Source organism: Monopterus albus, unplaced genomic scaffold, assembly GCF_001952655.1.
Source record: "Monopterus albus unplaced genomic scaffold, M_albus_1.0 scaffold40.1, whole genome shotgun sequence".
NCBI classification, from domain to species: domain Eukaryota; kingdom Metazoa; phylum Chordata; class Actinopteri; order Synbranchiformes; family Synbranchidae; genus Monopterus; species Monopterus albus.
The window spans coordinates 4,249,266-4,263,672 of NW_018127920.1; the positions used below are offsets into that span (position 1 = coordinate 4,249,266).

At 40.1% G+C, this 14,407-nt stretch overlaps 1 protein-coding gene across 2 annotated transcripts in view; it reads left to right on the forward strand.

Annotated features, from left to right (window-relative positions):
• Positions 1-13,523, forward strand: part of ydjc (YdjC chitooligosaccharide deacetylase homolog) — a 36,595-nt gene extending 23,072 nt beyond the window's left edge. For both annotated transcript variants that reach the window (XM_020599312.1, XM_020599313.1), the window contains exons 4-6: positions 1,126-1,225; positions 6,396-6,573; positions 11,029-13,523. In XM_020599312.1, the coding sequence (XP_020454968.1) occupies positions 1,126-1,225; positions 6,396-6,573; positions 11,029-11,359 (609 nt within the window). In that variant the 3' untranslated portion in view covers positions 11,360-13,523. The remainder of the gene's footprint in view (positions 1-1,125; positions 1,226-6,395; positions 6,574-11,028) is intronic.
• The last annotated feature ends 884 nt before the right edge of the window (positions 13,524-14,407 follow it).

Genomic DNA, 14,407 nt, shown 5'->3' on the forward strand with positions numbered 1-14,407 from the left:
ATATTGTTATTATTATGATATGTGTAACCGTAATTGTAATCATAATATTTTCTTATGTGTAATGTCATGACATGTCACTAGATGTCATGTCAAGATGTTCTTAGATACACACCACTAATCAACAGCCACACACATTGATTTTCTTCATGTTTTGACTATTGTTATGGTCAGCTGCAAAGCTGGCATATCAGGTGACGTCACGGTTTGACGTTCCTGTGTAGTATGGGCTAGCCCAACCAAGTGATAATATTGTATAGGCATTATGGTTCAGGGTCTTTCATACTTGATTCTGCCTGCGTGCAGGATTGGAGGTGGAAGAGATCTGGACGTGTAATGTTAATTTTACCTGTGATTCTTTGAATAAACCAGCACGGTTATTTTTTATATAAGCCAAGTGGTCTGCTTCGTCTCTGGGAGTTCCTGGTTACAAAGAGCCGGAAGAAGCTTACAACGAAAATAGCTTTTAGACTTTACTCTCTGTATGTGGATATCTTCTGAAACTTAAACAGATCATTCTTTATAGATGAAAGGAGCCTATCCTAGCATTTTCCTTGTGTGGACCACCCAAAAGTTCCACACAAGAAGAAATGTCCACACAAGAAAGGTGTTCCGTCGGGGGTTGGTTCGCACAAGTACATAAAGACAAACCCACAAACGCGAACACACACATACATTTGTTTTCATTGCTCACGGGGATTTACACTGACTTACATTAATCTTCTGCAACTTTAACCCTAACCGCTACTTACCTACCCTAGCCCTTACCTTTTCCTAACCCTAACCTTACCCTGTCCTTAGACCAAGTTGTCATTCTAAATTTCAATGACTTACATGGTGGAGACCACAAGGAAGGCCAAGTCTCCAGAGTGTAAGAGTATAAACAAGTTTCACTTCCCACAATATGAGAATACCAGACGTGCACACACACACACACACACATCACCTTGAAACTGTGTGCGCATATTTTACTGAAGTTACAGTCATGGACAGTATTATTAATGATACACTGCTAGCTAATAGTTTAGCAAAGTAATCTCAGGTTATTATGCAACTAACAAAGGAATAAGAGGAACTCGTTTTTCATTATTACAGTAAGCCTCAGTTCTGTCTTTGTTTCCTTCCCAGGTGGAGTTGGAGTTGAGGGCCCAGGTCAGGCTGTTCAGGGAACTGACAGGTCACCTACCCCATCATATGGATGGACATCAACATGTTCATGTACTGCCAGGTAATGCAACATGAATCATAGGGAAAAAAACTCAATCTGGGCCTTATATTGCACATCATCACTCATCCATTGTACTTGATCCTGATACGTGACTCAACACATTACACATTTCTAAATGAGTAAAGTTAAGTAAAATAAGTAGTAAATAAAAGTGCTAGAGTAGGTAACATTAGACTTTTAATATGATGGGTGCTGTCCCAGTCTTGGAAGTTAGACTGTGACAACCAAAACCTTCTGGTTGGTGCCACATGGTCGCCACACAAGAAGCACTCTCTTGAAAAGCCTATGATTGATTTGCACCTTGTGGAAAATCACTTCCTCGTATGCGCTGGCATGAGTTTGATGTGGGGAAGTGGCTAAAATTAGTAGAAGTGGAGAAAAGTGTGGAAATTACTCATCATATGGTAAATGCAAAGTGAGGTCATTAATCCCTTACACTGTTTGCCAACTGCTACGACACTGACGAGGAAACCCAGGCTTTCCTCTGCTTGTTTGGCCTACTACAACTCTGTATGGGACTTTCCCATTGCATTGCTTGAGGAAGTAGCACTGCCCTCATTACCAGCCACAAACTCCAAAGAAAATGCCAGACTGGTTTCCTTGACTGACTCCTGGTTTGTTTAACTAGATGTGTCAATGCAATTATTTTTCTTTTTGTGTTTTAACTGATGGGTGGGAACAGCAAAGCTGAACCAAACTTGTGTTTACTGGGGAAATAAATTAGAGAGCAAAATTATTGTTATTATTCCATTGGGAGAGGGTTTAAACTGAAGTGTACTGAGAAAACACAACACGGACATTTTGAGTAAAGATAATTCATGAATTTTTCTTCTGTTCTGTTTTTTTTTTTTTTAAACTGGCAGACTTGGGTTAAAGTTGTGTAAATATAAGAACATTTATCCTTTTACCATGCTCTGGAGCTTGTCTTTGTTTGGTTCTAATATTCATTGGAGCTGTAGGGTGTATGGTTAAGTGTGCTTGCGTTTGTGAGTACATGTTTGGTTGAAAAAATGTGTTTATGGTGTTGATGAACACTGATGTACCACAGCTGCTCATAGCTAAAAAAATTACCAGGATTTTGGTGAGGTAGCTCCTTGTAGGAAAAGAAACAAGTCTTTAGAGAAACATTTTGCTTTCTTTTTATTGTAATTGTCTAAATGTAAATTTGGCAGTAGACTCCTATAAATGCAGTTTGATTTACTGAGATCTGTCATTATCATTAATGTTTTGTGGGAAGCTATTATATATATATATGTACACACACATAGTGTAAAGGGGGGTTTTCCATTATAGAAACCTACTGAAGCATGTCACACTGAGTTACACTCATCACAGGTTCTGTGCTTGTTTTCACTACAGTGCGCTCATTTTGGAGGTGCATTCTGGGAGCTAAATTTCAGCATCCCTCAGGAGGCAGTACTAAAATCAAGGAATGCAAGGGGGGTAGGGGTGCAATGCATGCAGAGCAGTTGCCAGTAATTGGTTAAATGTCCACGTATTCACACCTCAAACATTAGCATTACAAGCACTGTGTGTAAACAGCTGACTATGTGTATGATGTTGTGCCAAAAGTGATTGTTGGCCAGAAATTGACTGAGGCATGCAGGAACATGTATCCTGTCAAAGATGCATTTCCCACTTTATCTTTACCTATAGCTACCTTTGTTGGGACCACCACAACCATTAAATGCAACTAAAATTACCACTTTGTGGTTGTATGCCTCCACCAACCAGTCATATTCCTGGCAATGGAACAGAAGTGAGGTCACAGACCATGACCTTTGATTAGCTCATCCTTGAATCCAAGTAGACATTTGTGCCAATTATGAAGAAATTCCCTCAAGGTGTCTCCCATTCATATCCCATTCATGTCACTGGGCCAGATGGATGGACAACCCAAAAACATAATGCCTCTGGCTGCAGCTTTCACCAGCACAAAGGCATAAGAATAGATACAGTGTGCATCCCTATGGTAGTATGAAGGTATGTCTTTGTGAACTTGACTGTTGGAAGAAACTGTAAGTGAACAGTGAGTGACAGCAGCACATAGTGAGGTTAGACTGGCTTTACCTGCTGTCAGTAATGTGTGTAACATTATTGATCAGGACAGTAGACAGTGGATGGTGGAGATTAGACATGCAGTACAGTATGGAGAGGAGAGAACCAGATTTGAAAAAGATATTGAGTTTATTATAACACAATTGGTCATCAAAATAATAGCTAATCATTTTCTGCTTATTAACTCTGCCAAGGGCGAGGTTTATGTTTTTGCCAGCACTCGTTTGTTAACAGCATAACTCAGAAAGTAATGAATCAATTTCGATTACATTTTTTGTAGAGGTAGGGTATGGCCCACGGAAGAATTTATTAGATTTTGGTGCTCATCGGTGTCATAATTTAGATACAGGAATATTTTAAAAGATTATTCACCATTGTGTGTTGCAAAGGCTGTTGACTACATGTGAGACCCCTTGTGGCCAAGGTGCTAGTGATGGGAAGTTCGGATCATTTTACTGATTCGGTTCTTTGAATCTCATTCCGCAAAATGAACAAATATTTTTTTGAGTCATTTCGTTCATTTCAGCAGAATGTAATTAAAATGTTACATGTTAATTCCCAATCTACTTACACACATATCGATCACATTTCAAATAAGAAAGAACTGTAATGCAGCCAAGGTCATATTATAAGTAATATCGTACCTGTGTCTTGAGGCTATGCAGTCTGTTACTTCATCACCTCACCTCGAGATATTTTGGGTCAAATTCGTTTGGTCTTTTGTCACATAACATCCTAAGCTAAGCTATGCTGTGCCATGTTCTGTTTAGTATACAGAAAGATTTTCCCTGATGAAGTTTAAAGCATTAACCTTTATTAAAACATTCAGTGTTATGGAAAAGAACAATACTGACAGATATTCACAAAATGATAGTCAGTAGGAAATAAAAAGTTATTTTATAATAAAAATAAATGCATCATGTAACAGTAAGAGTAAAAAAAAAAACTGTAAGGACGGTTGAAAATTAACTAATTCCTGTATCCAACAAAGCAGTCATGTCACGTTACAAAAACGAATGACTCAAAACCGAGGACTAGAAAGGTGTACTAATCTTATGTGATGTTGCGCATGCGCGGTCAACAAAAAATGAACGAATCACTCCCCGAGATGACCCGATGTTCTCGAGTCATGGGAAAGACTCTTTCAAAATCAACAAATCGTTCAAAATGTGAATCGTTCAAGAATGAATCGTTTGTGAACGACACATCACTACAAGGTGCGCAGCTGCTGAGCACTTCGAGCACATACACAGCTGGGGAAAGGTCTACTCTATGTAGCGACAAGTAGACGCAGGTTCTGAAATTTACATCCGCCAGACGCCAAATGCAGTTAGATTTTCCATTCGGTGAATGAATCTCAGAAGACTACACACCACACTGGTGGGTAAATGTGTAGCACAACAGTCGTAATGAAACAGTATCGATAGCCCCTACTGTGCCCCTACACACACATTCTTTGGAAACCTGCCCCTATTCTGCTTCTGGCTAGCTTCTTTACCCAAGCATAAAATAAGCTTTAGGTTGCGGTTTCACGAATACAGTGTGAGTGTACACGAGCCGGAAAATTGGCAGTGTAGTCAGCTGAATTGATTAAAGTAAGAACGTTTCGGAGACACGACTTAATGGCCCTTGCAAAGAAGGGGGTGATTGCGAGGGAGTGAGGAGACTCAGCAGGCACTATAAGATGGTTCAAATGGGTTTGCAAAATTTAACCCTCATGTGATCCTTTAAAAAAACCATCTAAAAGCCTCCCTCTGGACAAAAACTGTACAGCTCTAACATTGTCATAAATTCATATTTTTCCACTTTCAACTAGCCAATCTTTTAAAACTACTTCTGTCTGAAACCTACATATCATATTAAATATTAATTATATTTTTGGATTTTTTTAACCCTTTAAAGGCCAGTATGTTGTCATAACCCCTCTTTTTTCAATGGGAAAAAAACAAAAAAAATGAAATAATTTTCAAAAAATACATTTCAACCAGTATTTGATTGTTATTATTATTAGGCCCTGGGATGGGTCAATGATTGGCAGTAACATTGATTTTGATGCATTACATAAATTCACACACATACACACTCAGACATAATGCATTGCTATAACATCAAATGCTATTTTTGATGCCATATTTATTTTATATATAAAGCAATGCACCGCACTCTGTTCCTAATGCATTTTGAAGTACATGGTCCCAACTTGTAATTCTGATATGGATTTGATAAAGTGCATATCAGTATTGATGTTGTATTGATCCAGTGTAGGTCTCTGTGTGTTTGTGCAAATTCCCGTGTGTGTTCATGCTGCACGATTGCACGCACACATGAAGCTGTTCTAACGGCATAAAATGAACAGAATGGGTTTGGTGTGTGTCCAAATTCACAACTCCTTTTTCTTAGAAGGTCACACTTTTTGTTACATGAACTATTTTGTGAGAATTGAGCGACAACATGGCCACTGCTGCAGGATTGGCTCTGCTCAGCCACTGTCTGCAGGGCTTTCCGCATGCACACTGTATGTATGGGTTGAAACATGAGCCGAGTGTGTGCTCCTGAGGTGGGGTGACATCAAAAATGCTGTTTCTGAGGCAACACCAAGAACTGCAGAGGAATTGTAGAATATAGTGCAGTCGTCCTGGGCTGGAATACCTGTCCACAGATGCCAGAAGTTGGCCGACTCCATGCAACGCAGATGTGAAGCAGTTCTCAGAAATAGTTCTACAACTAAAAATTGGTTCAGTGATTCACAGGAAAACTAAGTCTTCAAGCATTTTTCAGTTTATATGGCAAATGTTTGAGTTTGTAAATAAAAAATGCTGACTGCTATTTTTTTAACAGCCTAATATTCCTTTTTCTTCACTTTCTGTAAAGTAATAAATTTGATACATTTATTTTCATGTTTTGGAATAGAATGCGCAGTGTTCCCAATGCATTTGCGTGCATGGAAATAAAAGCTATTATACGGATTTTGAGCTTTACTCACTTTTTTAAACACACTATTATTTTGAACACAACTGTACATGCCCTACATTTTGTTTTGTTAAGCAATACAACCCTTGGCCCTACGTTGCATGAAGTGAGAGTATCAATGTTATTGTGCTGTGTGTTGCAGAGGTGCGAGAGGTGTTTGCACAGGTCCTGTCAGATCTCAGGATTCCGTTCACTCGAGTTCCAGTAGAGCCAGGTTTACACACCTGCCCATGGCTGCCAGCACACCTCCAAAGATTCTACACACAGGTGGAGAAGGACGCTCTGGACTCCATCCCTATCTTCACACGCTATGGAATCAGGTCTGTTAGGTGGACAAAAAATTGGTAAAAATCAGAGCAGTCATAAAAATCTGGTTTATAAATCAATATTACAAATATCAGACTCAAATCACTAATTACAAATTTTGAATTAAAATAATCAAAATGGGCAATCTAGTCATAGTATTAGGGTGGCAGGGTAATGCTTCAAAAATTAAATAGAACAGTAATAATCAGTACTGTCATGCAGAGTCAAAGAAAAAACATTTTATCTGACATTTCTGTCCAAAAAATACTTTTTAGTGTTATGTTTGGTGTCTCTCACCAAAAGGTGAGGGAGAGAGAGAATGAGGACTCAGGGTGCAAACTCATAGCGCTAGCAGAAAAGAGTCTTTATTACAGCATGTAAGCAGATGGAGGAAGACAAAGTCAATGGGGTTGATGTGGTCCAACCAGGATTGAGCAGTAGAGGCTGAAAAGGACCAGGACAGGCCGGTAAGTAGGTAGGAGAGCACCAGGAACCGGGAGGATCAGAGGACCAGGACGGACAGGTGAGTAGACAGGAGAGCTGCTATACAGGTAAGTGCGCAACATAGCTGGCAGTCAGGTAAGTGTATCGCGTGGCTAGCAGTCTCACTCCATAAACGACAAGCAGATAAACACAGCGTTGGGGCACCCACACCATAGTTGGCAGGCATATTAAATAGCGTCAAGATTACTCACTCCACAGTTGGCAGATAGGTGAATGCAGCTGGAACATGACAGAAGTATTGCACACAAGACGGGTCCGAGGAGTTGCCGTGGGGCTAGAACAAAGCGTAGCGTAGACAGAGTAACATGTGTGACCACATCATACGTGGACCTCGACCTCAATGACCTGGCGATGAAGGAGCGTCTGACGGCCCTTTAAGGGACGGTGATCATCTGATATGCACCTCAGCTGTGTCACACCCCGTGAGCCACTGATCAAGCAATGCTCTTCAGCTGTGCCTCTCCCGGGCGCTGGGACCTGCGACAGAGAACCAGAAAGAGAGAGGAAGAGGGAGAGAAAAGAGAAAGAGAGGCAGGTGGCGCAGAGCAGACCTGACATTTAGTAATAATTTAAAGAGCCAATGGCATGCTTTTCTGTGTTTTCTGACTTATCTACAATGTTACAACGGTGAATTATCATCTTAAATGTGACTGAAAGCTCAAAAAATGAAGTCTACCTATGTTGTTGTACTTCTATGCAGAAGCAGCTCAGTTTATAAAAATCTTGTGAACTCTTGCTGGTGAGACTTTTTTTCCCAACTATGCAATAGTTGGAATAGTTTATGGAACTTATGCAGTAGTTTACAGATTTCCTTGAATAGTCATATTCTCCAGGTTGTGCATGTTCATGTGAGATGGCCTGACATCCACCGGTGCCATTTTTCAAGCGTGATTTTTTGAATGCCTGGTTTTGTGGATATACAGTATTTTACACTGGATTCCTCTGGGGCACAGTACATGTTTGTTTTGACTGCTTGAGTCCAGTGTGTCTGCTGCATGTGAAGTGTTGCGGGTTGGCGAGAGGATTCTAACGATCCATGATGTTATTGTTGGTGCAGCGCTACCTGTTGAGAATGTACTGTAGATGCACGGAGGGAGAGGAGAGAAACTCAGAGCATCATGGGGCCCCCCAGCAGTCTAGGCCTATAGCAACATAACTAAGGGAAGGTTCAGGGTCATCTGAGCTCAGGCTAATTTTATTGACCTCCAACTGGCGAAGTCAGGAGTCATTAGCTCCACCATGAATAACAACCTTACTGTATTTACACTTATCCTTAGTCAGCAGCTTCAAATTGGATTCGATGTCGCCCACTTTGGCCCCAGGAAAACATTTGACTATGGCCGCTGGTGTCTCTAGCTTCATGTTTCTGACTATGGAGTCACCAATTACCAGAGTTGGTTTCTCAGCAGGTGTGTCCCTGAGTGGGGAAAATAGATTTGAAATTTGAACAGGCAGGTGATGCACCATGGGCATTCATTTTGAGCTACGACTCAAACTATCACCCAGCCCTGGCTGAGCTCCCAGCTGCTTGGGAAGCTCTGGGGGGCAGCTAGCTTGGGCTAAGCTATGTATGTCTAGGAGGCGCGGAGCCACGCTTCCAATTCGGTGCTAGCATCTGACAAGTACCATTATTGCCAAAAGAGGCAGAGGAATAACTGAACATGTGAAACTCCGACAAGAGAAAGAAGGAGGAAGTGGGGGAAGCCATTGCTCTCAACTAAGCTACTAGCTTAGCTAGCTTCTAAGCTGAAGTTAAATTTGGTAATTAGCAAGAGCTTCTGTAACACAGGTGCTTAAGTTGTGCAGGCATATGTCATCACTCAGAAGATTCATATAAACCTAGAAAATCATGAGCTTAATCCATAAACAATCTGGTAGCAAGCACAACACAGTGCATGCACAGGAAACAGGAAGTCAGTATGATTACCGCAGGAACAGGAAACAGCAATCCTCAAGCACGTCCTTAGAGTCAATGCAGCACCTTTGCCAGATGATGTCACCGTCCAGTGTGGTGCAGTGAGGGTGAAAGTAGCACAGAAGGTCACACACAGCTTCAGTTAGAAGCTCATGCATTGTTCATGCACAGTTATAAGGTCTGAAGAGACTCATGTGAAATTATACAGGAGAGAAGCCGGTAAGTTGAGTTTGGGGCAAAACATTTTACAATGCTTCTATATTGTTGTCTTTTACTGCATATGAGAATTCATACTCAGGAAGTACAACTGAAGTGACATTCATTACAAGATGATTAGTTCTAACATTTCAAAATTCACCTGCATTGTCAAACAAAAGACATATATAGTCATATATTTTGTCATTGAAGATTTCTTAAAGAATAGTGTTAAATTTTATAAATAAATAAATAGTTCTTGCTTTCCCAGTGCTTGTCTAGTAGAGAAATTATGTACTGTATATCAACAATGTTACCTTTTTATATAATAAATATGTGGTCATTGTCATAACAGTGTTGCTTAGAAAATCAAATAATGGGAACACAAATCTGTTTTTAGCTTGGATAGAGACTTTGATGCATAGCAGCAACATTTGGTCTAAATCCACAATATAGAGCCACACAAGGTGCTTTCTTATGCACTGCTTGTAGTTTCTTTAAATTTCCCACGGTAACCCAAGACTGTCACTAATTTACTAAATGTATCTTGTGTCAAATGTATAGAACTGGTGTGTCCCAGCAGTTTTTGTACATAATTCTCTGGATTGTATATGAATATGATACATAATTCCGAGAAGCGCTAACACCAGAGACAATTTTGTTGAATGTAAGATGGCAGTGAAACACATCAAGCGGCTAATTCAACTCTGGAACAAGAGATATTTTGGCAGGTTGTTAAGTTAATTCATGTCCATTCGTAGATCTTTCACTTTATCAGTTACTTTTTATTTGGTGATGAAAAATGTAAAACATTTTTCACAGTTCTCTTTACCAGGTGTTACTTTTTATATAGTTTTAGTTTCATTTGTGTCCTGAAAAATTGGCTGTCAATGAATATATTTTTCAGCGTGGTTTTTCTTAACAAAATTAACACTGATTCAAAAAATCTAAACGCTGGCTCATGACCACTTTCTCAACAAGTTTAGCTAGGAAGGGAAGTTTAGAGGTAGTCTAAAAAATTTTAAATCGTGATTGAGCCCCATTTTATAGATAGATGATACAATCTGCAAGGAGAGGGAGCAATTTAAGATCCAATAAACAGGAGGAAGGTTTCATTTTCTTAAAAGTTTTAAAAACACCAGCACAATTTCTGCATCACTTCGTTATGCAATTTTCTTCAGACACGTCTCCTTTTTTTGAGCATTGGTGTGTTTGGTATTTTCCTACCAATAAATTTCTTGCTTCCACTGAGGTGGGAGGAAAGGCGCAGTTGAGGCTTTGTGTGCACTAATTAGGCAGCGCAGTGCAATTTTGGTGCTGGTTTTGAACTGAAATAGAGATAATGATGACACCTGCTCAGACCAGCTCTGTCCCTGAGCAAGACACTGAACCCCAAATTGCTCCCGGTGGCTTGACTAGCACCGTTGTGTGGCAGCCTTGTCGTCATCGGTGTGTGAATGTGTGTGTGAATGGGTGAATGGTGTATAATCTCCCAGTAAAGCGCTTTGGCCCGTGCATAAAAGCGCTATATAAATACAGTCCATTTACCATTTACCATTTTATTATATTCATAGGTGTATTTGCTCTTTTCCTGAAAAGCGGGTAAGTTGGGAAGCACGAGATCAATACCCAGATATATTTTAATGGGCGTGCACTGATCTGATCTGCTGGAATTCACTCTGAATAATTTATTACGTATCATGAAGATTATTTTTAAATAAGATAAATAAACTAGTCCTCAGTGTGTGTTTATAGATGTGAATATGGTCAAATAGTGTTGGTGCACATCATGATGCACTCATGGTCTATGACTGACAAATATTAAACAGGATCTAAACCTTTTCCACATCTGCAGGTGGCCAGATGTGTACTTGGGACTGACCACCATGGGCCAGAACATGTCTATCCCCAACCTGAAGAGGGCCCTTAGACATGCATTGGCTGCAAGGCCCTCAGACACTACCTCTAGCAGTTCATCAGTCTCTAATCAGCCTGTGGTCACAGCAGAGCTCATGGTTCACCCAGGTTACCCCAGTCACCCCCAGGAAGGAGGCTGTGGAGAGGGTCCTGATGACTTCTCCCAGTCAGATGACCGACAGCATGAGCTGAATGTGCTCAGAGACCCATCCCTGCTGGCCCTCTACAGCCAGGAGAGAGTGCAGTTCTGTGCCTTCAAAGACCTCTGACTTCTGCTGGCTAAATTAATGGACAGGTGTGTATACTGAAGCCAAATTTACCAGGTTCTGTTCCAGCAGTTAGGAAACATTTGTCATAACAAATTACTATACATGAATCTGCCCTAACACAGCATGTTATAATCAACAGTATGTGAATTGTTTATTTAAGCCTTCAGTTTTGCCAGTCGCAGGTTAAATCTCAGAAACTCAATATACAGAAGCCTGTGGAGCGAGAGCTGTGAGAATGGGGTTGTACCTGTCTTTAGTCCAGACACAACTGTAACAACAGCACAAAATGTTCACTACAACCCCAGCAAAACCTTTTGAAAGCTGTAGTTTTTCTGAATGCTAACTAATAAATTAAACTTTTGAAAGATTTAAATCCAGGAATATGTTTTACATTTGTGTTATGTGTGTTCTCCTGGGAAGTTTCCTGTTGAGGGTGTGGAGAAGTATACTGTCATTGTTTGTTACAATCGATATGTTTGAGGCAACATTTGTTTTTTGTGAAAGCCATACTAGGTGCTGCTGTACAGGTACAGATCAATGCATTGCACTACACACAGGCCCTATATTGCTCATGTGTATTACACCTTCTGTCCATTATCATACACTGTACACGCCAAGTACATCGTGCATGTTAATAGCTGAGATCTGGGAAGATGATGACACCTACAAGAAGTTTCAGCAAATGAACATACACTCTAGTGGTCAGATGGTCAGACAGGCTGGAAACAGCAGACATCCAGTTCAGAGATCCAGTTCCTGCTTCAGCTTTAACCCACTGTATTGTGTGCACACTTTTTTTCAATGCACTGAGGGATTCAGATCAGAGCATGCTGGCGGAGCAGGCAGATTTTGGACAGAGGGCAGAGCACCTTTGCTAAAAGGGACTGGCAATGCCCTGTGTCCCGCTCCAGTTTTGCCTCGGTACCGCTCACACCACGAGCCTGAAGCCTGCCCAAGCCCGACACAAAATGGATCTGTGTCTTGCACAGTCATCAACACTTTTCAGTCAAAAATTGGCCATTGCGAGCTCAATAATGGAGTTCCTAAAGTACTTTAAAAAGGAAAGTGACAGGTCATAAAGGTGTACTGTATATCTTTTTTTTTTTTTTTTGGCTCATTGGTTCCTTTATTTTTTACAAATAACCTTTTGTTATATTCCTTGTTACATAAGTCTAATTGTAATTTGAAATAAATCATTTCTATTTGGAAAAAAGTAGTCATTCTTTAGTTCTTTGCGATGTAAGTGGTTTAAGCTAAAAGTGAAAAACATGCAGATTGTTGCTCCTTTTTTGGAGCGAGTAGGTGCAATTTGAAAGGAGCAAGATGCGTCTGAGTTGAGTGCTGAGAAATAATGAGCAATGCAGCTTTGAGCGGAGAGCGGCGGGTGAACATCTCACTGAATGAGGAGCGGAAACTTTGTCTGCTCCACTTTGCTCATATGCTCTGATTCAGATATATTCAATAACAGATAAAATTCGAATGATCTGGATCAACTGCTGGTGTGTTTCCCATTCTTTTATGACCAGTCTGATGTCTCTGTAGTGATGTCATGTTTTCAGATCTCAGTTTTAACTTGGTGAATGAAATGAAAAGGGAACTTATAAAATAAGACCCAAGTTGTAATAAACCATAGTTTTCCTTTAAAGTTAGTTATCTGATCTTGAGGTCTAGTCATAACTCAGTTTTAAGACAAATCAATTATTTTTGTTCATACATGTTGCATATTCCTCAACTGATGTGTTTTGGATGACCACATAGCCATCTGGGGTCAGGTTGCTGTCCATCATAGAAAGTAAAGGAGGGATGGGGTAATCAGGGCCTAGCAGTATACATCTGCTTCAGGGTTAGTAAGACATCATCTTTGTGGTTTTTATGTGAGCAGGTGAAAAGATGATTTCCAGTTATCTCAGGTATGTGTTGCATAAATAGCACTGAACATCTAATCACCTGCCAAGTGTGTGTCTCCAAGTGAATGTTGTCCTGCCATCCACATTTAAAAATCACCTGTAACAGTACCATATATTTGTAATATTTATAGCTGTTGACTGGGTATTTGAAATGCTATATTTTGAGTAAGATTCTTTGAAACATTTTATGCTATATTGGAATTCAAAGGTTATAACTGAAAACCTTGCAAATCCAGAAGTGTGAGCTAATAAATGCTGTCAAACTGATGCCAGATGTTTGTCTCTCTGTTACCTGAAAGCAAGATGTTATTTTTTTAAATCAGCTCATTGTCAGAGGATGTACAGTCCAAGAACAAAGAAATGAGAGAACATGATGGAAATCTGGTTTTATGAAAAATGTGATGCAACATGTTTTGCACCAGTGTGAGACTGGTGCTAGTAAGACTGTTAAACATTAGAATGTATGCACATGCCAAACATTCTATATTTCAATGTTTTTGTCATGTTATCTGCCAAACGCTTCCTGAATAATGACATTATTAGTAAAAGGTTTATAGCAAGACTAAAAAAAACGTGTAACACATAACACTTGGTTTTTGGGAGGATTTTTTTCTCTTTGCCTTTGTTGGACAGGTAGCAGAGGTAGAGAAAGAAAGGGGTGTGACATGAACCCAGTATGCATCACAAATTTGTTTTTCACCATTAAGAAAGGATCAAATTGCAATGATTCTGTGCTATCACTTGATGGATTATCAATTAATGAACTGTACAGTGACCTGTAGCAACATCTAGAGGAGAGGAGTTCAAACTGTTTCAGAATACTTATGACCTGAGATGGTTCTACACCTTCATCTGAGTCCAGCTGTGTTTGATTATACTGATTGGACGTGATTAGGAAAGCCACACACCTGTCTATATAAGACCCTACAGCTCACAGTGCATGTCAGAGCAAATGAGAATCATGAGGTCAAAGGAACTGCCTGAAGAGCTCAGAGACAGAATTGTGGCAAAGCACAGATCTGGCCAAGGTTACAAAAAAAAATTTCTGCTGCACTTAAGGTGCCTAAGAGCACAGTGGCCTCCATAATCCTTAAATGGAAGACGTTTGGGACGACCAGAACCCTTCCTAGAGCTGGCCGTC